This window comes from Gallus gallus, chromosome 8 (genome assembly GCF_016699485.2).
Source record: "Gallus gallus isolate bGalGal1 chromosome 8, bGalGal1.mat.broiler.GRCg7b, whole genome shotgun sequence".
Classification (NCBI taxonomy): Eukaryota; Metazoa; Chordata; class Aves; order Galliformes; family Phasianidae; genus Gallus; species Gallus gallus.
In genome coordinates this window covers 5,662,518-5,689,516 of record NC_052539.1, presented here as the reverse complement: position 1 = coordinate 5,689,516, position 26,999 = coordinate 5,662,518, and the positions used below count along the sequence as shown (strand labels likewise).

The following is a 26,999-nucleotide window of genomic DNA, read 5'->3' as shown; positions in this document are numbered from 1 at the left end:
GGAGGCTTCTCCCATTCAGCCCGTATATTTAGGGGATTGCTCATATACACACAATGCTCTCATGGCATCATTTCTCCATTCTGTGGGCAGCGCGGGTGGTTGTGCATAAATCACAGCACGTGGCTGACCCTGCTGGGGGGAACTGCTTCTGGGCTTGTTGGTGGTGCATGTCCATGTTGCGTCCAGCCATCCTGGGTTGTTACGTGTGTGTTAATGAACACCCTGCTCTTTCTGTGAGCATGGTGGTGCTGTCCCCTGCTGTGGTTTTTGATGCCTGGTGTGACCCCAGCTGCTCTCTAGCTTTCTTGGCTGTGATGAGAGCCATGGGCTGGCTGAGTGACTGTGCCACCAGCTGCGTCAGAAAGGGGACATTGTGGCTGTGAAGGGCTGTGACAGTAGCCTGATCCCTGTTGGGCAGAGCGGTGGGGGTACTTTTGCCATCAGGTTTGGGCTGGCGTGCCAGTGGGGTGGTGGTCCTGGGTGACAGTCTAGCTGCAGCTGTGTGTCATTCGCTCTGAAGGGCTGCATCCAGAGCTGGCCACTCTGGCCTTACAGGAGTGATAAGGAGCGCTGTGAAGTGAGCCTGGAGGAGTGGTACAGGGCTTATCTCCATCAGATACATGGCAGTGAGATGGGCCTGGGGACAGGGGTGGCTGCTCTGTCAGTCACGCTGAGGGCTGGAGCAGAGGTTGGTCTCTGGCTGTTCCATCTCACAGGTGTGTGTGACGGGGACGTGTCTAAAGGGGCTCGGTGATGCTGAGAGAGGAACAAGGCCGCTCCCTGCCTGTGCCACTCACACTGGGGGTGTGATGGGGTGGGTCCTGCCTGCCCCAGTGACACTGGGGGTGGTCCCTGCCTGTGTCAGTCACAATGAGGGTGTGATGGGGGTGGTCCATGCCCGGATCAATCACACTGAGGGGTGGCCCCTCAAGTGTCAGTCACGCTGGGGGTGTTTTGGGGGCTGTATCAGCCACGCTGGGGGACTAAGAGAGGCTGGTCTCGGGATTTCAGTGACACTGGAGGTGACGGGCTGGTCTTTGACTGTGCCATTCACGCTGGGGTTGGGACAGAGGCCGGTCCCTGTCAGTGCCCGTCCCATGAGGATGTCACAGGGCGGTCTCTGGTTGTGTCGGTCACTCAGGAGGTGTGACGGGGCTGTCTCTGGCAGCGTCAGTCACTCTGGAGGTATGACAGGGGCCTGCCTTCGGCTGTGTCACTCACAGAGGTAAGAGGGGCGACCGGCCCCCACCCCTTCGCTCAGCGATTGGTGACCAGCGCTGCCAGTCAACCGATCTGAGGCCGGCGATTGGTCCGTCAGAAAAAGGGCGGTGCATCGGCGCGCACCCAGCGACGGCGGGCCGTTCTCCCCTCGCCGCCGATGGTCCCGGCACAACATGGCGGCCGCCGGCCGGGCCGGACCTTGAGTACTGCTGCCCTCGTTCCGCCCGCGGGGCCGAGGCCGCCGGGGACAGCGCCCGGCCCGGCCCTCCGCGCACGGTGAGGGGATGCTGCGGGCGGAGGGGTGTGTGCGGGCCGGGCCGAGGGCGGGGAGAGCCCTCCGGCCGTGCATGGCCGTGCTGGGGAGAGGGCGGGCAGCGGGGAACAAAGGGCTGCGGGCTGCCTCGGTGGGTTCGGGTGGAGCAGCTGAGGGCAGGGATGCTCCTGCGGGTCTCTTTCAAGGCAAATAATGATAATAATAAAAGGATAGACCGATAAACCCACCAACCAGCAAACTTGCAGTGTGCGTACTTTCCCAGGGCACGGCTCAAAGTGCTCTGTGTGTGGTTACTGAGGTACACCAGAGAAAACCCTTCATGCTCAGTGGCGATCTGAGCGAGCTATCAAATGCGTTTCCGAGTCGCCCTGACAGTCCGAGAGTTGCAGTACGAGCTGTGGTGCCCCATCCCTGGAGCTGCCCCAGGCCATGGGTGGGCCCTGGGCAGCCTGAGCTGGTGGGCAGCCAGCCCATGGCATTAAGGTCCCTTCCAACCTATGCCACTGTATGGTTCTGTGGTCTCAGAACAGTACCTGGCAGTGGCTGTGCTTAGGACTTGTTTTCTGAGTGTATTCTTCTCATCTGGATGCCTTGTTTGTGAGATGCCAGTTGAGTGGGACCCGAAGACATGGAAGATCCTGAAGAGAGAGCTTTGTGGAAAAGCATCTTCTAATAGCAGGCTTGAGATGGCTAGAGATAGTGGAGTGGTGCCTGGGATTTGAGAGAGGACTGCATCACGTCATGAACCTTCTTTGAACTGTGCTCCCAGCAGGGCACTGCAGGAGTGCTGGCTGCTCTCTGTCCCTTCCTGGGGTTGGAGCATGTCGCATGTGTTATAATCAGCTTTGGTAGGAGATCTGCCTCCTTCCCCTTGATCAGGGCTTCTTAATTTGCACTGGAATAACATCAAGGCTGATGGAAAATGCTTGGAATGTGGAATTTAATGAAATCATGTGCTCATAAATAGAGGGTATGAAGTAGGAGGCAACGTGCTGGTTGTATTACCTGACATAGAAGTCCCTTTCTGTCTCATCTCAGACCAGTAGCAGGAAAAATAGCCCACTGGATGGAGTTGTCTTCGGTCTTCAATCTAACCTATTGATTATGATGAGTAGTAATACCTAGGACAGAACACTTCAAAAGTATTTTCAATTAAATTAGCATCTTAATGGAATTCTTGTTTCTTTTCTAAGGAAGCTGATGTGAAGGAAACCAACTATGAAAGGTCTGAGGAATTTGTACTGCCTGTTTCCACAATTACTAACAAGTAAGTGCGATGTGCTACAATAGGTTGGAGATGGACTTGGTTTCTACTAATGACAGTTTTCACACAGGTGAGGATCTCTTGAATAATTCCAGACAAATATATCAGAGATGATGGACTGCTGTCTGCTCCTAGGTGCGTCCCTGCTGAACATTCAGCTTGAGAAGAAATTCTCACAGAGCTGATGGAGGAATCCTTGCAAATCTACGACTGGAAGTATGATTCATCCACGCCTGGGGTCTTTGTCACCTTCACACCTGCATTGTGAATATGAACATTTAGAGTGCTGTTACTCTGAAGAACCTCAAGGAGAGGTAAGCAAAGGTGGTTGTTCTTTTTAATGCTTTTTTGGAGGAGGGCCTGGAAGGTGGAGGTGCTTTGACTTTCAGAACCAAGAAATGTGATGCCTGTTTCCAGAATGCAAATCATTTGTGGGAACACAAGCAAACTCGCCTTGTGGAAAACCCATGTTGGTGTTTTGTCTGTGCCAAGGAGTTCTTTCATGCGGCGAATGTGTGAATTGATTCTAGTGACAGGCCACACGGCCATCCAGAGTGTTACATGGGTTTCATTTGCACAGCTGATACCTGGAGGCAATTATGAAATATGCATAAGGTAGAGTGTTAAAGATTTTAGGAAGTAGCATAGCTAGGAATTCATAGTCTCAAGCACATGGGACCCAGGATGGTGAGAACATTTATCAGCAGTGCTCAGGTGACCATAAACCTGAAGAAGCATGTAAACCATACGTCTGTCCAACATGTGGCAAGGGTTTTTGTAAGCCTAACCTGTTTTCCAAACACAAGGTGATCCACTGGCAAGAGAAACCTCATGAGTGTCAGTTGGGAAGTCCTTTGTCCAGTTGAAATGACACCAGCAGACTCTCTCTATTGCAGAGAGTGTGGGGGGATGTTCACCCAGGTGTTTCCAAGAATGAATAGCGTAAGTCTCACCTAGGGACTAGCTGTTCTTCAAGGATTCCATGAGCATTGCAAGGAAGACCAGCATTTTCTGGCATTACACCATTCCAGGGAAGCTGTGGGAGAAAGTGCTTCTGCTGCCATTGTAGCAAGTTGGAGTCAGAAGAGATGTGTGGTTGTTGTGGGATGTAGTCAAGACTAGCTGGACTCACCTGAGGCATCTGTGCTTGTAAGTCTGACTTGATGAATTAGAGTTTCATGCGTGGTCTGTAAGTTGTCTAGGTTATCACCATCCTCTGATGATGGATTTGCAGAAGTGTCACTGCTATGCTGCTCAGCTTGCTTGGCCAGAATAACTCATCCATCCACGCTTCCTCCTGTGTTTTAAATCAGTTGTAATAAGCCATGGTTTTTGGTGTATGTTTTGGGGTTTTTTTTGTTTGTTTGTTTTGTTTTAAGAAGTGACCATATATCATCTGCATCCCACACAGACATGCTTGTCTGTAGAAAAGTTGCTCTCATGTGTGTGTATATATTGTTAGAGTTTTCCATATGAACACTGATGAGCAAAGAGGAGGGTTGTTTTTAATTTGAGTTCTGTATCTGTTGTTAATTGTAGATATCCATTTTGGAAACCTGTGAGCTCTGTTGAGAAAATACACCGAGGTGGCTGACCAGTGTGCACAATAACACTGAAAGCAGGAGTGATCCCTGCAAGATTACCTGGTGATGCTGGAGAGTGCTTATGACTGCCGGGAGTACAGTAAGTGGGGGATGAATGCATAGTAGCTAGGGGAGCTGGGTCAGGGACTGCTGCTGGTGGTGGAAGAGAAGCTTTTGGGAGGTTTGTGATGAGGCTTGATGGGGTCTGGAGTTTGGACTCCTCGTGTTGAACAATACAGTAATGATGCTAATCGTAAGAATGGGCTAATGGGAGTGAAATGTGCTGACATGGAATACAGACAGGAGGGAGGGCTGCAGAGCCTCTGAAAAATAAGTCTATTGGAAAATGACGATAGACAAGTGGTGTAAGATTCTGCTTTAGATTGGTGGCTTGTGTATGGGCTGTAAGGGATGGAGGAAAGGGGCCTGGAAATGCCTGCAGACGGCTATCCTCCTGTGGCTTTGAAAAAGGCAAATGGAATTTTACAATGTGCCAAAGGACTGCCATTACAATGAAGGAAACTTTGCTCTTGTGAAATGCTCCACTCACTCCTGATTTCAGATTTGCTGCAGATATGCTGCTGGTGGTGCTCCATGCCTTGCAGGAGGTGAGGAGTAGCTCCTGTTTTCATGCAGGCACTACTAAGCTAGCAAGAACAGTTGATGCTGATGGGTGACTTGAGCCATTCTGTTCCAGGCAGTGATTAAAGAAGATCAATTCAGGCTTGTTTTCTGTGTCTGTAGCAGAAGAAAGCACAGTTTGTGTCTCAAATGAAACCGGCCTTTCTGAGATGTGAATGAGGCCTTTCATTTAAAGCGTGTCACTATACTGCCTTTATAACTACTTACACATAACCTAAATAGATGAGCATTATATTTACATGTATGTACATAAATCTGTATTTACATGCTTACATGCGTTTGAGTGGATATACATTCAGAGAAGCCTTACCCAGACAAAAGCAGTCATGAGGAACTGAAGAAACAGAGGGAGTAAAGGGAATATGTAAAATGGATGTTAAGGAGAAAGAAGGGGTATGAGGAGCAACCAAGACAACTGTCGAGATGGGGAAAAATGTACTTTCTGAGGTTAGATTAGCAATTCAGTGTGTGTTTAAACCATGTGATTGAAAGCTCCCTGTGGAGCTGCTGTCAGCAGAGGCCGCTGGGACAAACCTAGAAAACCTTTGCAAATCCACACCTTGGTGTGGCATAAATGAAAGCAGCTTCCTCAGAAGAAAGTCTGTGACAAAGACAAGTGTTTCAGACCAGTTACCATTGCTTGTGTTTTCTACTAGCAAGGGTTGTTTACCTGGAGAATTCGAAGCTGCTGCAATGTGCCTGTTCTGGAGGATTGCTAGTGGTTTTCTGAAGGCCAGGAAGATGATTAGGAAGCTTTCTGGACAGCTCTGTTAGGCCTTTCCCTCTGTGCTGCTACATATGCTGTCTTTTCTGCATGATACCGGCTGACAGTATCCCAGACATCCTTGGGATGATATTGAGAATGCTGTAACAGGACAGCAGACCAGAGGTGTTCCAGAACTTCCCAAACCCACCATTCACACAGGTGGGTTCCTTCCGTAGGCCTTCCAGTACTTCCTTTCATTGCTGCCAAGTTTGGCAGTTTGACACCATCCTTTGGTCTTGTTGTGTTCCCTAACGAGTTACTGAAAGAGAACACCTGGTGCTCCTGGTTCTGATTTAGCAAGGTAAAAATGAATGTGAGTCTTTGGAAGAAGACTTGTGGGGAGAAAAGTGCAGGACTTTGCCTGATGTGTTTGTTTGTACGCTAGAGTTCTGAAGGTTTCTTGTCTTTAAGTGAGCTTAAAGTGTATGTTATTAAACAGTTCACACCTTTTTCAACATAGTTTGTGTGTATTCTAAATGTTGAGTATGTAATCTACATCTACGATGTAGATGATTTAGTTTCTCCTTCTGCATAAATAATAGCCTGTCCCTTTATTTTGATAATAGTTAAAAAGCTTCACGGTGTTAATTTTATCCTCTGTGAATATCAGAAAATCACTGATGAAATACATGTTTTATTTTATAGGGAGGGCCTGTAAAGTGAGCTGAGGATGAGATGGATTTACCACAAAAGACTTGACGCTCTTGGTGTATACATCATCAGTGAGCTGCAGATAAACACAGCACACACATCAGAGGATGGATGCGGAGGTGGACTGGGACTCTGAAAATAGCACTTGTGACACAGGTGAGGAGCTGTCAAATGATTCCAGAAAGAGCACTAAGGAGGTGGGCTACCAGTCTTGCCTCCAGGAGGAGGTGGGCATGAATTACTCACAGACACGCAGTCCTCGTCGCAACGCTGCAGGACCATCAGATAAACAGGAGCTTCCTACAGAATCGCAGTGTGAAGACAAAGAAATCTATCAGACCTATTACCAGAAACAAGGTGAGAGTACTGCTGGGATATTTGTCCCCTCCAGTACCAACTTGGACCTGCAGTGTGAAGATAAAACCTTACAGCGCGGTTCCTCTGAGCACTCCAAGAGATCGCGGAGAAGAGCGCGTGGTGATAATGAAAATGCCCTTCTTGATGGTGCATTTGATGCAGAGCCTGCATCTGGGAAAGCTTTGTCCTATCGGTGCAAGAAGTGTGGTGCCTCTTTCCAGGGCACGAGTGAGCTGCAGCAACATAAACGGACTCACCTGGTGGAAAACTCATACCGCTGTCCTGTCTGTGCCAAAGAGTTCTTCCGTGCAGCCAACTTACGCATGCACAAGCTCATTCATAACAGTGACAGGCCACACAAGTGTCCAGAGTGTGACAAGGGTTTCATTCGCACGGCTGATGTCTGGAGGCACCTCCGCAACGTGCACAAGATAGAGCGCTCCATGGTGATCTTAGGAAATGGCATGGCTAGGAACCCGTGGTCGATAGTGCACCGGAACCAGCACACTGTTGAGTACACCGATCAGCCTTGTGCAGATAACCACAAGGCTGAGGAAGAAGACTGTAAGCCTTACGCCTGCCCGACGTGTGGCAAAGGTTTCGATAAGCCCAACCTGCTTTCCAAACACAAGGTGATCCACCGGCAGGAGAAGCCCTATAAGTGTCAGGAATGCGGCATGGCGTTCGTCCAGCTGCTCAGGCTGAAAAGACACCAGCAGACTCACTCTGGGGTGCGTCCCTTCTATTGCGAGGAGTGTGGAGGGACGTTCACAAGGCTGGCCTCACTCCAGCGCCATCAGCGCATCCACACCGGAGAGAAGCCCTACTCTTGTGATTACTGTGGGCATTCCTTCACCGAGTCAGGTACCCTACGGAGGCATGAGCGTACGCACAAGTTGGACAAGTCTTAACTCTTTGTGATTGTGGGCTCTCAGGTTCTTACCTGAAGAGGCTTGAGAAAAGCACTCTACCGCGTGCACTACAGCCAGTCCAGACCCACGTCCCAGCAATGGGAAGCACAGGAACTTGTGCTGGTAGAGCTTGCACTTTGCTGGCTTTAAACTGCCTTCGTGTGAATAAATTACTGAATTACCACTGAGTAATGAAATGTGAGACTCGTGAAGACTGAAATAGCTCACATGTGCTAGCACTGTGTCACCACTGTGAATGGGAGGTGCATCTGCTTGAGCTTTTTGCAAGGATGCATGGGCTATGAGACTTCTCTCTGCAGACCTGGTCACTGGACAAATTGGCTCTGCCCTCCGGAGTGTGATGGCTGGTTGGCAGTGACTTTGGAGATATGTCGGTACAGGTCTTTAAGTCAGAACAGTCCATAGTCATCCATGTATCCGTTCTTGCATTCTGCTGAGGTTTTTCTTTCCATTATGCATTTTTATTTGGAAGAGAAGTATCATGTTTGTTATTTAAAAACAAAACAAAAGCCAACCCACCCACAAAACAATTCCTTAATAAACACGACAGTTGTCAGCTGTATTTCATAAATGTTTCTATCTAAAGGAGTACCAGTTCCTTACACATCACTATGTTATTTGTTAATCGACTGTTAGTAAGAGCTTTGTTATTGCTGTGATGGTGCACGTTCCTGAGGTGGGGGATTTGAATACGTTCATGTATTCAGTATTCCATTCATGTTTATGATGGAACCGTGCTCTCAAAATCTGTCCAGCTGAGTACTGCGGTAGCAAATGTTGGAGAGCACAAAATGCAGAGGGCAGGAGAAATGCCCAGCTTAAGCCACCTTTGCTGCTTGTTGCATGGGAGACTTCTTCATTTAAACATTTTGGGAATTAAGGAAGCTTCTCCTAACTAAACCAATTTCTGTGTTCTGTGATGTGTCTGTGTACGACTCAGAGAGGCTGCTACTCTTCACTTTCATCCAGATGCAGGTGATCAGTGAAGAAAACTGTCTACAGTGACTGCAGGTTCAGGCAGATGTTGCCAAATTCTCCATGAGTGTGACTTTGGAAGAGGTATGTATTGCCACTGTTACGGCAGTGGGATAACTTTGAAACATAATCGTGATGCTTACAATCACCTCTTGTTAACCGCTGTGGTAGAAGCATCCAGTTTGCCCTTAAGTGCCAGCACAGATTTCCTTTCTGTCAGAAAGCTCTGCTTCCTTTCCCTGCCAGCTGCTGTGATTTCACTCGTTTCTGTCTAATGCATTCTGCCTTTTCAGCAGGAGGCTGTGCAGCAGAGTGAAAGTAAAATTTCAGGGTAATGTACCTTTGCTTTTACTACCGGACTATTTAATGTAAAGTAGTGGTTGTGCCATTTGGCTGCATCTTTCGCAGGGTAAAAATGGCTTGTGTTCTCCTGTGTTTCTGTGCAGATGTGAAGTCCCGAGGCTCTGTGTGTAAGAACTTGGGCTGAGCGTGATGCTGTTCCTGGGGTGATGGCTGCTCAGCAGGCGTGCTGCACTCATGGTTAGTGCAGCGTTTGATGTGAGGTCCTTGGCTCAGATCAAGCTGAACCACTGTCCTCAGCAGCACTTTAGCTTGACTGCCAAAAGGAGTCTTAATTCTCCCAGTCTTACTAGTGGATTGCTTTGATTTGATTCATCAAAGGAGTTTCCAGATCAGGGATCAGATCTGCATTCCTGTACTTAGGAATGTGTTGTGTTGTCTCTAAAATGATGTAACGCAGATACCTGTGCCAGGATGGATCAAGGCCCTGCATACCATGTGCATTTACTAAAGCAGTAAAAAGTGAGACTTCTCCAGGCTACTCCCCTGCAGGGAGTTCCAGTACTGAAAAGCTTTTCAGAGACAGTCATCCGAGGGCTGCCTCATCTCTGTAAGGAAAGATCTTCAATGGAAACAGTTCTGGCAACAAGGAAACGATGGGTAAACGACCTGCTGAGAGAGGTGCTGTTCTGTGAGTGACCCAGAGAGGGGGAGGACAGCAAGGTGCAAAGCCACCCCAGGAGCTGTCATACATTACATTTACATCCTCCTCTAAACCCGTTTTGAGTTATCAGCCACGGTCTCCCCTTTTTCAGCATCTTGCTTTCCCTTGGTATGCTGTGCTCTTGCTGTAGGGGGGTTTGATATCTAATTAAGCTGCGCCACTATGCACACCTTTATGCTGTGTGACTGTTCTGCTTAGGCAGTTGTGGTAATTAGGAACATGCAGTTACTCTGCTCATCGGGGTTAGCAGCCGGTGCAATTTGTACCTGTAAAAGCATAATGGTGAAAGTGTTTTGAACAAAGGCCCGTTTAATGGGAAAAGTAAATGGCTGGTGAAATGGAAACTACTAGGCTTAACTAAAAGCTTATTAAAAAGATAGTTGCCTGGAAGGTTGACTTGGATATCAAGTGCTCGGATGTGTGAAGGGAGTAATTAAAATGTACGATGATTTCTGGGAAAAACCTGTTGAACCCTCTGCAAAGAAACTTCCCCAAACTCCTGCACAAGCTGCAGGAAATCCATTGCAACTGAATTTAGCCCGGAGATCATCATTTCTGTGCTTCCAAGCTTTAATACAAGGGTTTGGAAGTCACCTGAGCCTCTCTCAGCGTGAGCTGCAAGCTCTTCTCATCACCTGATGGTGTCGGTGAGCAGTGGAATGTAGAAATACAGAGATGGAGCATGACGCTCTGGAAGTAGAAAGGAAAACTGTGTTTTTGTTGTGATTTTTCCCAAGCAGACCTGCTTCTGTTCAAGCTGCCAGCACGGATGCAAGACCTCAGCTCCTACTCAGTTCTGGACGCACTCAGATGCACACCCGTTGTATTCTGTGTGCCTGCACAAATACCTGCCCAACACCACTGCAGTGCATGTGAGTTGAAAGCACAGGAGACTTCCTTTTAAACTGCTTGTGGCATACATGAGTAGGTCTGCAGACAGCGTATTTATTCCCAGTGCATTCACTTGAGATGGAACAACAGTTTTAAATAGCTCTGGGACTGAGGAGTCTGTGTAAACACAAACAATATCCTCAATTTTAAGTACATCATTTTCTTCTCAGTTCTCCAAGTGTTACGCAGCATCCACTTTGTAATGGTCACAAGGTCATTACTGCAAGAGTGAAAAATAAAGCTAGGCTTCCCCCTGCCTGGCCAGTCCTTAGCAGCTGTGATACTATCACAGTGCAAGCACATTTGTATATTGTTTACAGATATATTTATGTGGCTGTGATGTCGTAGCACAGCCGGGTGGGACCAGGGCTAAGCTCTGCAGCAGGTTTTCTTATCACTCTGAAGAACAGAGTAAGAAATCTGAAAGCAATATCTGAGTCGAGTGGGACATGGCCTCAGTGGGACATGGTGTGTGATGCTGGCAGCAATGTTGTTGAGGCCCAACCTGCTAACAAAGCCAAGTCGAAGCAAACTGGCAATGAGGACATCTCTCACTTTGGGTATGCTTCTGCAAACTGCTGTGATTTCTTGCCTCCGTTGAGACAGAAGACGGCCAGCTCTGAGCAAGGAAAGGCCTGGCCTGATTCGGTATATTCACACTCATAGAAAGGAGAAGCAAATCTGGGGGGGCTTCTAGTAATTTCCCATGCAAAGCCTTGCTTAGTGCATTGTGCACTCGCCTGTCTTTTCACCTGACTTCCTTTTAAATGCACGGATTGCTATAATTGCATTTTTGCTTCTCTCACCACGAGGCCCCCTTGAGGAAGAGTTTATAGTGACTTCTCTGTCACGTATTGTAAAGATTTGCTGGATGAGTGGCTACAGACCTATAAAACATGACCACAACCCCCAGCAGTGATTGGAGTCAGCATTTGCTTTCTTTATTCTTCCAGACTGTTCCCCAGGTCCCTCCCAGAAGCACTTGCATGCAGGAGGTTGGACAGGCTGAAGCAGAGCCATGCAGACGCTGGATAAGTATACACCCCCCTGTGCTTCATCTTGCTTGTGTGTAGGGCAAGGGGATGCTCATTCTAAAACCACAGCGAGCACTTTACTCCCTTCCAGAAGGTCAGTGTTAAACCCATGCCCTGAGTGTAGTCAGTCTTGAAGCGCATGAGACTAAAATGGGATGCTCTGGTTTGAAGAACATCAGGAATTTTCTTATGCTGTTGGATGTGGCCAGCTGAACTCTGGGGAGGAGCAAGTGTGGATGCCCCAAAGCTGGTTCCCAACCAGAGGCTCTCTTTCTCTGCCCAAGATACCCAGGTGGAGCTGTCTTGGAAAGAAAGTGATGCTGGATGGTAAGAGACAGCAAGGGATGGGCTCTATGACGGAGCTGCTTCCAGGTTGTTGCTGGAAAGATCTTGCAGGCAGGTGCTGCAAACCTGAAAATGGAGCTCTGAGCCCTTTGTGGGCAGGGGGCCTAGCAGGCAAAGGGCTGCTTTTGTCACTAGTGAGACTGGGTAAGCCAGGTATTGACCGGTATGCCATTCTGCTGTCCTTTGGAAAACCCTTGGGTTCCAGCTTTTGAGGAGACAGCAATAACTAATAATTAATTATCAAAACAGAAGGAATAAATAAATCAAAAGAAGAAGCGCCAAAATTGCTTCTTGCCCTTTTGTTCTTCTCAGCAGACTGGTGAGAACAGGATGTTCCCAGCAGTAACTTTTAATTATTTCACCATTGCACATCTCTTTTATGCTGCAAGTTAGAAATGTCAGTTTAATTTTCTTTTAATTGCCTCAGCTACCAGGTACTTGAGAAAAGCCATTTTCTCCAACCCTCTGCTCCCTGTTCTTGGCCTGAGAGAGAGCAGCTTATTGCTATGAAAACACTCAGTGCTTTGGGAAGGGGCTGTCCCAGGAGGAGAGTGAGGAGTGCAAATATTGTGCTTGTAATTACTGGACCCAACGTGCTGTAGGTGAGAGAGCTGTCTGTGGCACTGCTCAGTGGCAGCATAGAGAGATGAGGTTTCAGTGTGGTTTTCCACACCCGTTCCAGTGTGGGATTTAAACCCAGTGGTCAGGGTTCTCCCCACCCCATGCAAAGTACATGGTGGCAAGAGCCAGTGTCATTGATTCCAGACGCCCTGATGCTCTGCCAGGTTTCAGGTCCCGTGGTTGTTTCTCATCTTGGCTCACGTGTTGCAATGCCAGGTGAGCGGCAGCAGCCTCTCCAGGATGGCTCAGCAAAGAAAAAAAGCTTTGTGTTAATGCAGAATCATGCAGTAGAAAAAGCCCCAGTCTTAATAAAGGTCACCTGGCTGCCCAGAGCATTTCCAGAGAAATAAAAATAGCAAGAAGATGAGAAAGTAGCCGAGGACATGTGGGAGCTGTGACAGCACTGGTGGGAAAGCTGCCCCACAGGCTCAGCAGGAAAGTGCCCGGCGTGCCACCAGCAGAACAAATCAGGACTGATGCTTTGCTTATATTTTCACTCATTCTCTTTGCAGTTTTGCCAGCAGCTCCGCAGGCTCTGCCCTGCGCCGTGTGAAGCAGCCCTGGGAGCTCGTGCTGGAGGAGAGCATCTGCTCCCATGCTGCTGCAAGGCAGGAGATGTGGGAGGAGGGCAGGTGAGCACGGCTTCTCAGCGTGGCACAGCAATGCTTTTCTCTTTTTCATCTCTATGGACAACGGTGTCTGGGCTGGCCATCTCTATGCACACCAGAGTCCCACGTAGGGCTGGATCGGAGCCCATCTCCTTTGCCATCTCCAAGCTGTAGTTGATGCCACCGAGGCAGGGGACTGCAAAATGTGCCCCCAGGCAGCGCTGTCACCCAGCTGGGTCCTGCCAGCACCGGGGAGGGTGGCAGGCTGGGGAGCTCTAGGCATTGTAAAAGGGGATTTTGAAGAGCATCCCTTCCCTTTAGTGCCTTTGAAATAAGGGATGAACGTGTAGCTAAGGAAAAATGCAGCTGCCTGCCCTCCCTGCTCAGGTCTGTGAACAACATGCTCTGGGCTGATTTCTAACTGCAGCAGAGATCTATGCTGAAGATGCAGCCAAGGGAAAAAAAAAAGCCTTATAAAATGCTATCTACATTAAAAAAAAAAAACCAACCCTAAATCTCAAAGCCCTGCATCCCGGGCAAGAAAACAGTGATTTAAGAAGATGCCACAAAATCCCAGAGCTGTATCTCACGGTTTACAACCTTGCAGCAAAACCATCTGACATTCTCTATGGAATACCAGCCAGGCATCTCTGTTTGTGCATGGCTGTTGTTCTGTTGGTGCAACACTACTGGGTTGGTTTTGCTTCTCTGTCTCTTCCTTTTTCTTGACCAATTGCAGCTGTCCTAAGGTCAATCCCAGCCCCAGTTGTGGACTGGGTTGCTTTCCCCAGCTTGTGGTTTGTGGGTGGTGAAGGGGACACACGACCTCACAGCACTTTTCTGTTCTCCCCCCAGGGGAACCTAAGTCACTGTGTGCAAGGGTGAAGCTGAAATCTGTTTTGCGTGGCCCACCTGCAGTGCTCACTTAAAATATGCTTCCCTTGCAGGTATTGCTGGCTGCTAACTACAGTATTTTCTGAAATTAACACCGAAGGGATCACATCCAGAACCAGCACAGATGATTTTTTTCCCCCTCCCTTCTCCCCACCCATATTCATCAATTCAAGAGGCTGTGATGCCAAGTGGCGACTCCATATGGGTAAATATGAATTTGAATGGCTGTCAGGGGAGGATCAGCACCTAGCGATGCCTTCAGGGTGCAGCAGCCTGCTGTATTACAGCCAGCCAACGAGACTGACTTTGCCTGTCAGTGCGACGAAGAAGCGCTGCTCTGCTATAAGGCAGGGAATAGGGCAAGCAGCCAGGACACACAGCCTGAAGGGAGCTCTGAAGGGCAGTGAATGTGGGCTGAAGTCCTCATCCCTGCAGCACGTGGATGAGACATTTGGCTCTCTGTGTTGTCTGCTCTTTGTTGGTCCCTGAATGAACCATGGTGGGGTTCTTCCTTTCCTGCTGTGCACCTACCCCTCTTGCATCATCCTGCTGGTACTCATTCTCCCCCCCCCCACCGTTTTAATGCCAGGTGTAACATCACCATGCTGTTTCCTTCAGAAGTAGTCTACCAGGATGGGTAAGAAGCCATTTAGATCCACACAGAAGCCTGTCACCTTGACTTTCAGCCCGGCTTTGGGGACAGTCCCTGCCACCAGGTAAGCAGCTGGGAATAGGAACCCACATCCCTGTGGTGTCTGGCTGTAGGGGCCTCATCAATCTGTTCCCATGTCACCATATGTGGTCCAGTCCCTCCCAAACTTTGGGGCTACCATCAGCCCTCAGGATGTGCTTGTGGATGCTAGCCATCAATGGGCTCTCTCACTTCTAATCGGGTGTGCAGCACAGCTTAAAAACATTTAACAAATAGGGCTGGAAACCCAATTCCTTCTCTAAAGGTTAAACCTCTGAACTGCAGATAATTACCGCCGTTCTCCTCCCTTTGGTAACGTCTTTTATCTTAAGCTGTAGAAACAATATGTAGGTGCTTGAAAGGTTAAAATACATCAATGTCTCATGGTATGGCTCCGAGTTAAAAAATAGCATCGTTGTGTTTCCAGATGATTAAACCCGGGGAGGGGGGGGGAGCTGGAGATGGCTGGTGGCACTCGGTGGGTGAATCGCTGGGATTGCCACAGGTTCGCCCCAAGGCAGTTCAGGGCATCGATTTGACTCCAAATCAGCATGGGGGGATTGGATGGGACGGGGTGTCCTGGCCGGCAGCGGGCAGCAGGTGGCATTGTAGCCTAGCGAGTGCTGCTGGCAGCATTGGGGATGGGGACAACGCGATCCCCCCTCGGCAGGTGGCACAGAGCCTCAGGCAGCGCCGGGTGGCCTGTAGGGATGCTCTTTGGCTCTGGCTCCTTCGTGAGGGCAGCAGGGTGAGTGTGGGGGTGAGCAGGGGCACCCTGCTTCTGCCAGCATCCCGCCTGCCGTGCCTCAAAGATCCATCCTGCCAGGTGAATTGGGACAGCTGGGGAAACTGAGGCAGGGAACGTGCCTGGGAATGGGCACCACGAAGCTTCTGTCCCCACCCCGTGTCCCCCTGTGGGGACACAGGGCACCACGAGCTGTACCCCAGGACTTTGTGCGGCTGCATGCCCTGTCTGATGGGATGAGAGCCAATGCTGGAGCAGTTCTTCCTTCTCTCCGAGCTGCTCTGTTGCATCTTTTATCAGGCAGGGCTGCTGAGCTCAGGGAAACAGGAGCTGCTCGTGGCTGGGGCGGGCTCCAGAGGAGTTCTGCTGACTGCCCCTGGATAACAGCAGCAGCAGTAATATGGGCACCCTGTGTGCAGGTGGGGGCTGCTGGGTGCCGTTACTGCCGGCTGCCATATCTCACCACGGGTGCTGTGATGAAGAAGCCAGGTGGCGTTAGAAAATTGGTTCTGGGTTGCTGGGTGCTGTGCTGCCGGTCCCCTTGGCTTCCCCCTTGTCTGCCTGCAGCATGTTTGGGGTCAAGGTATTCCTGAAGAGATGGGCACGGAGCCACTTTTACCTGGGTTGTCCTCTGCTCCCTGATCAAAGGCTTCAAACTGGCACGAGGCCATGCTGGTGCCGGTGCTGAAACCCAAAGGTGTTTCTTCCAGCTGAGCACTCCTGATTCAGCATTTCAGCTGCCAGCACTTTACAGCAGCTGTGAGATAACTAGAAGACACAGTGGGGCACTCCTCTTGGCCGGGCATCTCCTGATCAGCACGACACAGAGATAGTGGCTGTGCACTCTCAGCACTCTGGGGATAGAGGTGGGGTCAGCGAAAGGATGTGGGGTCGTGGAGGTGGGGAGGGGTCCAGCCCTTAAATGCTGTGCTTTGCACCCAGGGGGGAACGCCCCAGCAGGGAAGGCTTTGCAGCAGGAATGTCTGAGAAGTCGGGGAGGAGTCTCTCCCAAAGGGGAAATTTGGGTGAAGGAGGAAAAATTTCTTCTCAGAAAGAGTGGTGAGGCATTGGCACGCGCTGCCCAGGGTGGTGGTGGAGTCACCATCTCTGGAGGTGTTACAGAACCGTGGAGATGTGGCACTGAGGGATGTGGTCGCTGGGCACGGTGGGGGCCCGCTGTCCTCTGCCACGGAGATCTAGAGGTAAAAGCATGACAAAGAGGCATCTGAGCAACACTCTCAGACGTAGGGTCTGGTTTTTGAGTGGTCCTTTGTGGAGCCAGGAGCTGAGCTTCAGGCTGGCAGTGCCCTTCCCTTGTAGCAGAGGTAGGGAACGTGCAGGCTGTGCTGCCGGGAAGAGGTCAGTGTCAGCTCACAGCAGGTGATAAACATCTCCTGGACGTTGCCTGTGCCACGTAACCCTGCTGGGGGACGGAGTGCTGCCAGTGCTATAAACCCCCGTCGGTCTCTGGTGTCAATAGGCCTTTATCTCTAAAAGGGAGTCTTATTAACAGGGAGCGAACTTTGCTGCCTGTGGCGTGCTCTTGAAACCTGCCTTGAGGTTCTTCGTGCCCAAATGAAATGGGAGGGTTTGTGAGGAAAAGGAAAGCAGAGCAGGCACTGCTCCGGGAGCAAGATGAGCACCCACCAACCTCCTGTATGGCCCAGAGGTTGCACCCAAGCCTGCAAAATGTTGTGCAGAACCCGTTTGGGCCTTTAATTAACTCATGTCTGTCTTTGTGCTCCCTCTGCAGCAAGATCAGCTGCTGGCTGGCGGCCTGGGAAGGGCGAGGTGTCCATTTTGCACCCTATCTGCTTGTGAGGAGTGCTGGCCTGCAACCGGGCCTCTCTGTGCAGCTGCTTCCCTGTGCTGTTTGAGGAAAGGCAGCCCATTTCTGTCATGCTCTGAGCTTCTTCCTGTGGTGTGGGCTGCGAAGGGACCACGGAGGGCTGTGAGGGTGTCCCTCCAGGTGATCTGCAGGTGTGACATGGCCACCAGGGCCTCCCCTGCCAGCCAGCTCCCCAGGAGCTGTGGTTAGCAGCAGTGTGCCAGCAGGCAGCGAGGCCAGGCTGTGTTGGCAGGCAGGCTGTGGGCTTGGCAGCCTGTCCCGAGGTTTACAGAGCTGCCTGTTGGTTTGTCCCACGTCTCCCTCGGAGGCTGCAGCAGCAGATGGCACTCTGTGTCCGCGTGCCATCCCTGTGGGCAGGAGGTGGCCCCTCCAGGGTCAGCGAGGCATGGAGCAGCTCCCTGACCTCCAGCCCTCTTTCCACAGCAAGACCTGGACTGGGGTGATGGAAAGATTTGGGCCTGATGGAGGAAACGAGGAGGCACTCGGCGCAACGAGCAGCAAATATAGATCAAACAGCAGGAAATCCGCTCTCTGGCGGCTCAGGAGGGCCACGCAGTGGAAAGCCCTGGTCCAGCAGGAGGTCATCCAAGACAAACATGGAGCTGCTTTGTGGGGCGGCCCGGCTGGCGGGCAGGATGGGCAGGCATTCTGCTTCACTGCCATCCCTGCAGGCGGTCAGGGAGGAGGTATCCCAGCCCGTGGTAGGGAGAAGGAGCCCTTCTCACCAGTGCCTGAAGCGGTCTGCTGGGTTCTGTCAGCAGAATGAGTTGTTTGCCAGCCTGAGTGGCATCAGTGCGGAAGCATAGAATGGCTCAAGTTGGAAGGGACCTTAAAGATCATTGAGCTCCAAGCCTCAGCAGTTCTGCATGTCCTCCTCAGGGAGGCTGGCTCCAAACACAGCCTGGCTTTGTTCTGTTCCAGTGGGAATGGTTGTATGTATGCAAACTTAGACTTAAATGTCCCACAGGGACGTGATGCTCATACAAGCAACTGCTCACCAAAATGAACAGAGAGTTGGGTGGTACCTCTTGCATTGCTGTGGCACCACCAGCACTGATGTGTAGTGGCTTTTCCCAGGTGGAGATCAAAGAAGTAGAGATCGAAGACTCATGAGCACTCTTGGATGGCATGTCCTACTGGCTTCCAGGGGGTAGGAAGGGGCAGAGATTGAATTGAGGGGTGTTTCCTCCCCAGTTTCTTTGTTGGATGAAACTTGGGCTTGCCCAAATGCTCTTGGACAGTCATTTGGTAGTCAGTGCGTAACCATCCTGTCACCCCTACTTGTGTGCCTTGTTTCTGCAGGGTGGGACAGGAGGTTACAGCTAAAAAGGGATTCACCCCAACAGGGAGAGCAGGCTTTGCATCTTCAGGCTGTACCTGGGCCTTGAGCCAGCCCCAGGCAAGCTGATGCCCAAAGAAACTGTGGATTTGGATTTCCCATCCCTGGAGGTGCCCAAGGCCACAGACGGGCCCTGGGCAGTCTGATTTGGTGGGGGGGCAGCCAGCCCATGGCAGGGGGTGGGACCGAGTGGGCTTTGAAGTCCCTTCCAACCCAAACCATTCTGTGGTTCTATGATTTCTAACTGGGAAGGTGACAGCTCCCTGGGAACCTGCCTGGGCGTTCACTTGCTCACGGAAACCTTTATCAAGAGAGTGAAGGTGATTGTCCGGGCCCCTTGATGTCCTCGGGAGATAGCCTGCAGGGAGGCTTTCTGACAGGCTGCGATCTCAGCTATTGCCCTTTGACAGCAGCAGAGATAAAGACGCATGAACATCCTGCTCAGGAAACTCCCTCCTCCTCGTGCGTCGGTCCTTGAGTCTGATAAATGCAGGTGAGACCTCTGCTCGCCGCAGGCAGCCTGCTGTTTTGCTTCCAGCAAGCAGCTGTGCTACGTCTTGGCAGCACTTTAAGTTTGGATTACTTAGTGCCCATTTGTCCCCTGCCTTGGGACGGTCCCTTGTGGTGGTTAGGAGTCTTCTGACTTCCAGCACGAGAGCATCTGTGGCCGGCTCCTTGCTCATCTGTTCTTGAGCCAGAGGACAGGGCTGGCACAAACAGCTCTTCTCCCTGCCTGCGCTCCTCGATGTTGATTCGAAGTAGTCTTCCTTTGGCCTTGGGTTTCAGAGGGATGCGTTTCAAAACCAGAAATAAATGGGCTTGAAATACTTCCCATCATTTTGTTTTGCGAGATCTTGACCCTCTGATAGTGAGATTAGAAGAAAGATAACAAAATCAGCATTCAGGCTTGGACAACTGTTGTTAAGTAGGCAGCCCACTGAAGTCAGTGCTTCTTGTTTACAAATGAACTCATGAATTTTTAGATATTAATGTATGAGGGATTGAGTAAACAACCATTGTGCCTCTAAGGAATGAGTCCCAGGCTGTCCTGAGCTGGAATACTTTGTACTTTCCTGATTGCCTTCCAAGAATTTCAAATTACTTTGTAACAGAAAAACAAGTCTGCTTCACCAGACGTGTGTGAGGTTCTCGGGGCAGCCTTAATTCATCGGCACCGGGATGCGGTTGGTTTGGGTTTTGGGGCATGGCTGTGTATCTGGGCGTGGGATGCTGAGCATGGAGGTGTTGTAGTGAGATGTGGATGGCACTTAGGCCAGCTGAGCCATAAGGAACCTATGAAAACTTTGCTGCAGCGTGGAGGTCAATCTGTAGCCCTGTTGGTCCCCGTTCCCAGCTTGATGGACACGGGGACGCACCGTACACTGGCCCATCAATGTGGCTAGTGGGAGAGGTGAAGGGACTACTGGCATTCACATAGCAGGTGAGGGTGAGCAGAGTACCCTGCTCCCCTAACCCACAGCCTTTTGGGAGCAGCTGGGATACTCTTGGGTATGGGTACAGAGGAGCAGCCCCAGGGACCAGGTGTTGAAAGGATGCGTGGCCAGGGACGTTCCCTGTGCTCCAGACCATGTTATGAACCCACGGGCTCTCCAGGCTTGCTGAAGCATTTCAGAACACAGTGGCCCTGGCCACAGGCTTTGGTACCCATGCAAATTGCCCCTTATTTCTGGCTGTCCTATGCTCAGCAAGTGCTCTTGGGGAGCAGCCAGCCCATTGCTTTCAACCAAAAATAACACTTGGGACCGGAGACAGGTATGCTTGAATGTCCCTGCCCATCTGGGCTGCCCCAGTGTCATGTAACTTATGTTTGTGCTGTCCTGTCCCACACACCATGTGGGTGCCTTGGTGAAGCAGGCAGGATGGGGCTCTCGCTACCTGGGTCGTGCTTGGGTTTGGTTTTAAAGCCAGCAGCCTGGAGCTGTGGAAAGAGTCATGAATCCGGGTTACCAAACCATCTGCTGGCTGCATTTTAAAAAGCAATTAAAGCAAAACTGTTTCCAGGCCTTCTGTTTGCAAGATGTAGTTTAAAGAGAGCTAGCCAAGCCAGGATTTGCCTGATCCTGCCACAGCTCCAAGTATGAGTTAATTTGATCTAATCCCCGTGCTGTGAGGTGAGGAAATCCCCACTGAGGAAGTGTGCAGGTAAGCAGGGCTGTTGGCACAGGGGTTTCTGTAACAATGAAATCCACAAGACTGGCATTTGGATTATTATTTTTATTGCTTCTAATCAGAAATTGTTACACAGGGCTTAAAGAAACAAATAATAGGATGCAAGAACCCTTCTGCAAGGTGGAGGATGATGAGTGTTGCTTGAAGGTAATGGCATCGAGATGCCCTTGCAAAGATGCTCCTGTGCTTGGCTTTGGAGACTTGCAGGAGGCAACCATGGAACCTGGACCATGCATCCAATAAGGAGGAGGGGATGCTCAATGCTCCTGTGATCTCAAGCCTCTTGGCCATGCCTCCTGTGGGACACAGAAGCTGTTTCCCTATGGGAACAGTTTGCCCTGGTGCTTGTTGGCAATTGTGCTGAACCTCTTGTGACTGCACCTTTGGTGCTTTGGGTGTAAGGCAGAGACAAGTGAGGTCTGATGTTGTGGAGCTCACGCTTGGACCAAAGCATCTCCTTTTTCTAGCAGGAGAAGGTGGCGAGCTTCCGTGCTAGGTCTTGATGGAGGCTGGGGTGGCGTGATGGTGGCTTGTGGTGTGGGGTCGAGTGTAAGGACCATGAGGTTTGAGCATCGCTAATGGGCACGACCAGCTGAACTTAGCGTGAGAAGGGGAGGATAACCCCAATAAGCTCACAACAGGGGGGTCATTCCTGGGGTGTGGGGAGAGATGCTTCTTGGTTTAGAAGAAAAGAAGAAAAAAGCCCCGAGAACAGCACTGAGCTGAGACAGCCACTTATGCAAGAGCTGGCAGTGGGGCTGGCCGCACCGAAAGGCAGCGGGTGCCAGCAGGGCGCGAGTGGCTCTGCATCCTCCTGTTTGCTCAGCAGCTTTCGTGTGGCGGGGGAGCTGGGTTGAGGGCACGAGATTCCTGCACACTGAACTCCTCTGTTCCTCTCAGCAGGGTAAACAGGACAAAAAACAAAGCCCCAAGCCAGCGCCCGCCTCCAAGGTAGCCTCCTGCCAGCCACCCTGGGGTGCGCGGAGGTGATGGGGTCACCTTCAGCCTCTCCAGGATGATTTCTGGATGCTATTTCCCTGGGTAAGTGAGTGTTGTTCCTGGTGAGGAGCGGGCAGGACAAATGGGGCAAAGCACCCCAGCGAGTATGGATGTGGATCAGCTGCCCAGCCCTGCATCCTTGGTGAGCTGAGGATGGGTGTTCCCATGGTGAGCCCAGGCTGTGGGCTGTGCAGATGCTGGTCAGGTTGAGTGTCCCCTGTGAGGGTTGTAGGTGTCCCAGCAGTGCTGAGCCCTATTATAGGTACCACGAGGTGCAGGGAGCGAGGAGAGGTGAGTACTGCTCCTCTCTGCAATGAGCTCTGCATCATTTTGCTCAGAAAGCTGCTCTTTAGCTGTAGTTCCCCTCTGGGGCAAGATCCAAGCTCTCTTGTCCATGTCAGTGACAGAGGGTGATGGGGCTGACCTCAGCCCTTTCCCAACGTGGTATTAGCTAATCCAGCTCCCCAGCGACGCAGCTGTGGGGCTGGTCCATTGCCAGCCCCAGCCCATGCCAGCTCTCCTGCATTTCCACAGAACTGTGATTGCACCACTGCAGCCTTGCTCAGAGCAAGGTGAGAAGGAAGGAAGTTTGAAACACTAGAGAGTTTCCTTTCAAATGGGATTTGCATCAAAGAAGCCCGTATTTAGCTTGATGCAGCTTGGTTTGCTGTAGGGCTGCCAGGAAATGTTAAAGCAGCACGGTGGGAAGGTTGTTTTGGTGCTGCACATCTGTCCTGTGTTGTCTGTCCTGGTCGCCCATGGAGCCGTATGAGAGCCGGGGTGCACTGGCCTGGAGTAGGGGAGGGATGTGGGGGGCTGAGGAGTGACATGCCTGAGCAGCAGCGGGTGCTGAGCTCCTCTGTACCCATCGGGATCTCAGGAGGAGGAGTCAAGTCTTGGGGCCGCTACCCAAACCTCTCTGCCTGGGGTTTGGTGAGAGCTGGCTTTCTCTGGGGATTCCCACCCCAGGCTTGATGGGTTGGAAATACTGCAAGAGCAGCCCTTTTTTGTTGTTGTTTTTGTTTTTATTCTCCTGATGTTTGTGTCTTTCCACTTCCGTCCCTGGCCAAAGCATGTGATGCCAAGGCAAAAGAGGCAGGCACACCCAGCAGGGTAGGGGGAGGAGAGGGGTGCAAGTGCCTTTAACCCACAGGAAAAGGGAAACAGAAGGGAAAACCCATAGCTGGCACCAAGGAGGCTTAAGCCATGGTCTGTTCTGTCCAGACACAGGGAGTGACGTGGTGACCACCAGAATGCAGAGCCCCAGGGCTGTGCCTCGGCACCGCATGGGACATCACCAGGGGTCTCATGGCACAGACCCCCCTCCCCTTCACCCTGCTTTGAGCTGCAATATGGTCACAAGCTGCCTTAGCAGGAAGGGATCAAGCATTCAAAAGCAGCGCGGGATCAAAGCTTTCTAAACACTCGGGGCATTTGGCTTGGGAGGTTTTGTTCCATCTATTTATAGCGGTGGGGCCAAGCGAGTTCAGAGTTGGAGGCAAACTTTTCCGAAGCTGGGGGACGTTTGGAGCGGGAGGGGGAAAGGGAACTCGGCCAGGCCCATCTTCAACATGCATTGACTCCTTCCCTTAGGTATGTGTTGCTCTCCATGACACACTAACAACAAGCCTGCATAGCAGAGCCTGGCTGAGGCTGCAAGGATTGAGGCAAAAATGTGAATTGGCTGGGAATGGGAACATGAAATAAAGAGCTTCCAAACAGCAAAGACATGGTGTTTGAAAGTGAAAATTGTTTCCTTACCAACGTGCTTTCACCCTTGGGTCAACATCCTTCAATTATAAGTATGCTTGTGTTGTTTTCCAGGGGAAAGCTGGTGAGGATTCCAGGGCAAAATAAGGCTAAGGGTATCCTGAAGCATATGCTATGTTTATAAATGGAGGGGAGGGATCTTCTCATCTACAAGAAGAAATTTTTGTGGTGTAATTGAAGAACATGTTGGTTTTCTGTGCTACACCCTGTAGGCAAAATCAGGCTTTAACTGCAAGCAAGCAAACCAATGAGCATACAGGTGAGATTGTGCAATGTCCGCGCCATCGCCCTTGCGGGGCATGCAGGCAATGGCTGGGATTTTCCTGCATCTACCAAGTGAGTGGTGCTGGCACTGGTTAATACTGAGGGGCTGGGGAAGTAATCCTTCGGGGAGTGCTGCATGATCTCCGATGGTTTTAGAGAGAGAATTCTGTGAGCTGGGAGGTAGGAGCGACAGCAGTGATACAAAGCTCGTTGGGATAGAACACGAGGTCTTTGAGCTAGAGGAGCAATAACATACAATAAAGTAGGACTTTGATGTCTGGAGGTGGCAGAGAAGAGTCACCACCTGAATGCTGGCATGCAAAAGGCAGATGCACATTTAGAATATCAGGTTGGAAAAGGCCACTAAAATCAAGTCCGACTGCCAACCCATCACCACCATGCCCATTAACTATGGCCTTCCGTGCCACATCTATGTATTTCTTGGGGATTCTCGTGGTGGTGTCTCTCCGTTGACATTAAAACCTCCAGCTCAGGACCCACCAAGATGTCTGCTGGAACAGAGGGTGCAGATCTGACCGTCCTTATTCCAGAAAATGTCAGCTGGGGGCGAGCACATTGCAAATGAAGGTGCAGGAGGCATGAGGACAGGAGGTGATTGTCCCTCAGCTTTCCAGCTTGGCAGCGGCAGGCGCTGAGCCCAGTTTCCACCCCTGCCAGGCAGAAGAAAATGTTCTTCTCCTATTTGCCTCCTAATGATGATGGTGACGGTGCTCCTCTTGCATTGTGTTTGTCCTTAATGCTGAAAGACGGTTCTTGTGCTTGGTGCTAGTGTTCCCAGCCCTTGGCTTGGGCAGGGTATGCCAGCCAACTGGACAACCATTCGTTCCTCTGAGAGCCTGTCTGTTCTGCAATTAACAGACAAAATGCCCACCACTGTGGCTGGAAAAAAAAAAGTTTTAATTAAAATCCTTTGGTGTTGGCCTTGACCGGACTGGAGAGTGAACAGGAGGAGGGCAGGAGGCCCAGGTCATGTCTTGGGCCACCCCAGCAGAGCATCCCTGAGCTGGGGCTGAACACAGGGCAGGGCCTGGGTTTTAATTGCTTTTTTTTCTTTTTTTCCTATTTTCCCTTGGGTGACCCATCCAAGGGATGGTCACAAGCAGATAGGATACTGCCAACCGTCCTCAGGTCCTTTGTGTCTTAATGAAGAGCCATGAATAGGAGTTCACATCACACACAAACGAAGACACCTCACCCTTTTCCCTAATGAGTGTCACTCTTAAAGTGCTTTTGTCATGGGCTTTGCTTGGCTTGTAGAGGTGCCTGGGGCCCTGTCTCCTAGGCTGCTGTCACCTTCCCCATCTCCCATGGCCAGCAGGAAGGTGACATGGCAGACACCGTTTCAGGACCAGTAATGTGTGTGGTTCCCCAACTCCACTGCTACAGTTTCCTTCCTCTGGGGAAAGCCCAGGAAATTCGTGGAAGCATCACCAAATAAGCCTCAGGAAGCAAGAAGGGTCTCCATGTCATCCTGCTTGCTTACGTGATAGCCAGCTTTCTGGGCCTTTTTCTGTTCCCTCTGCTCAGGACAGAGTGATGGATTTTCTGGTTCTCATGCTAGTAAGTAAGAAAGATTAATCATATCATCACTAAGGTTGGAAGGGACTATTAAGATCATCTAGTCTAACTCCAACCCATCCCCATCATGCCCACTAAGCTACGTCCCTTGTGCAGCATGGAGTGGCCATCCAGCACTGTGGCAAGGGAAAGGGTTTTACTTTTCATTTGGGCTCTGGCCTGGAGAAATCACTGGTCTTATACAAGTTTAAAAACAAAAATAGATCCTCTTCTGCTGCCGTTTAAATGCTTCTCTCTTGCCTTAGGTTGTGATTTTGTGCTGTGCAGTCTGGGCACCGCGGGAGCTCCTCAGCCCATGCTGGTGAAGGAGGTGACATCAAGGCAAACCGAGAGCTTGGTGGATGGATTTGGGATGGATTGCTGCATGGCACAGCACGAGCCCATCCCTCAGAGCCAGGACCATTCCCTGTCGGTGGCAATGTCCAACCCCCATGAGTGGGATATGGCACGGAGGATGGCAGCTCAGGGCATGGCAGCAGCAGGGGCATCCCAGGTGAGCATCAAGGCAGATCCCCGCACAAGCCCTTTTTGGGGATGAAATTAACATTTTAGGACGGTGACGAGGGGGACTATTTTTTTACTGTTCCCTTAGCAAAATGCCCTTTTGGATGCCAAAATATAGCAGGCAAAGGTGCTGGCCACATTTTCCCCCTCGCTTTCAACCCCCCTTTCTGCACAGTGACATTTCCCACTTCGAAACCCTGCTCTTGATTTCTTATTCCTTCCTTTTCCCCTCCTATTTCTCCTCCCTCCCTCCCTCTGAGCCCCCTGGGACCGGGCCCCTGCCCGGGGAGCCCTGGCCGTGTGCCGATGGCAGCTCCCGGTACAATGGGCACATTCAGCCGGGCACGGCGTGGTGAGGAACAAACCAGGCGAGAGTATGGGACCCCCCTCTGCCCCCCCAAATAGCAGTGCAAGAAACAAAGCGGCTGACGCCGTGTCCCAGTGCGCCGGCGGAGGCGAACTGGAATCCAGCATCACAAAACCAGCCCTGTGCATGCTCCATTCACGACGCAGGCGCGCGGGTGTCCTGCTCCCCCCCTCCTTGCCTCCATCCCCCCAAAATCTCCAAATCTGCCCAGTAACACCGAAAGCGGGCTCCCTTTCCCAGGGCTCGGCCAATCTGCGCGCTGCCAAGGCGGCGGTGCAGGGAACGGCATGTTTTCCTTCTCCCTTTCTTCCTCCCCAGCCGCTTGTTTTTCTTCGGGGATGGAGGGGAGGCGCTGGGCTGAGCTCACGGGCAGCCCCCGCTTCAGCACACGTGTCCTTTCCCCATAAAAAAAATGATGATGATAATAATAATAATAATAATAATAAAGGTTCAAAGGAAGCCTTGTTTTTCACTGCAGGCAGATGAGAGATTTTTTGGGCGGTGGGATAAAGGAGGGGAGCGGAGCAAGGAAAGCAGGCTTTCATCCTCCCCACCTCCAAGCAGACGTTTTCTTGCCCTTTCCTCACTGCTTTTCTCCCC

At 51.0% G+C, this 26,999-nt stretch overlaps 1 protein-coding gene across 8 annotated transcripts in view; it reads left to right on the top strand.

The window, feature by feature from the left end:
- Nucleotides 1-1,371: 1,371 nt before the first annotated feature.
- Nucleotides 1,372-26,999, top strand: part of ZNF648 (zinc finger protein 648) — a 34,760-nt gene continuing 9,132 nt past the window's right edge. Inside the window, exons 1-10 of one of the 8 annotated variants that reach the window (XM_046898208.1) lie at nt 1,372-1,497; nt 2,689-2,762; nt 2,895-3,073; nt 4,299-4,443; nt 4,494-4,498; nt 6,396-7,622; nt 8,660-10,561; nt 11,534-11,708; nt 13,093-13,212; nt 14,136-26,021. In XM_046898208.1, coding sequence (XP_046754164.1) covers nt 6,509-7,622; nt 8,660-8,676 — 1,131 coding nt within the window. In that variant the 5' untranslated portion in view covers nt 1,372-1,497; nt 2,689-2,762; nt 2,895-3,073; ... (1 more) ...; nt 4,494-4,498; nt 6,396-6,508 and the 3' untranslated portion in view covers nt 8,677-10,561; nt 11,534-11,708; nt 13,093-13,212; nt 14,136-26,021. Of the gene's footprint in view, nt 1,498-2,688; nt 2,763-2,829; nt 3,074-3,790; nt 3,909-4,298; nt 4,444-4,493; nt 4,499-5,640; nt 5,910-6,395; nt 8,262-8,659; nt 10,562-11,533; nt 11,709-13,092; nt 13,213-14,135; nt 26,022-26,999 lie in introns of those variants that run through there. The other 7 variants (XM_046898207.1, XM_025153069.3, XM_040705015.2 and 4 more) reach the window with 7 other exon arrangements.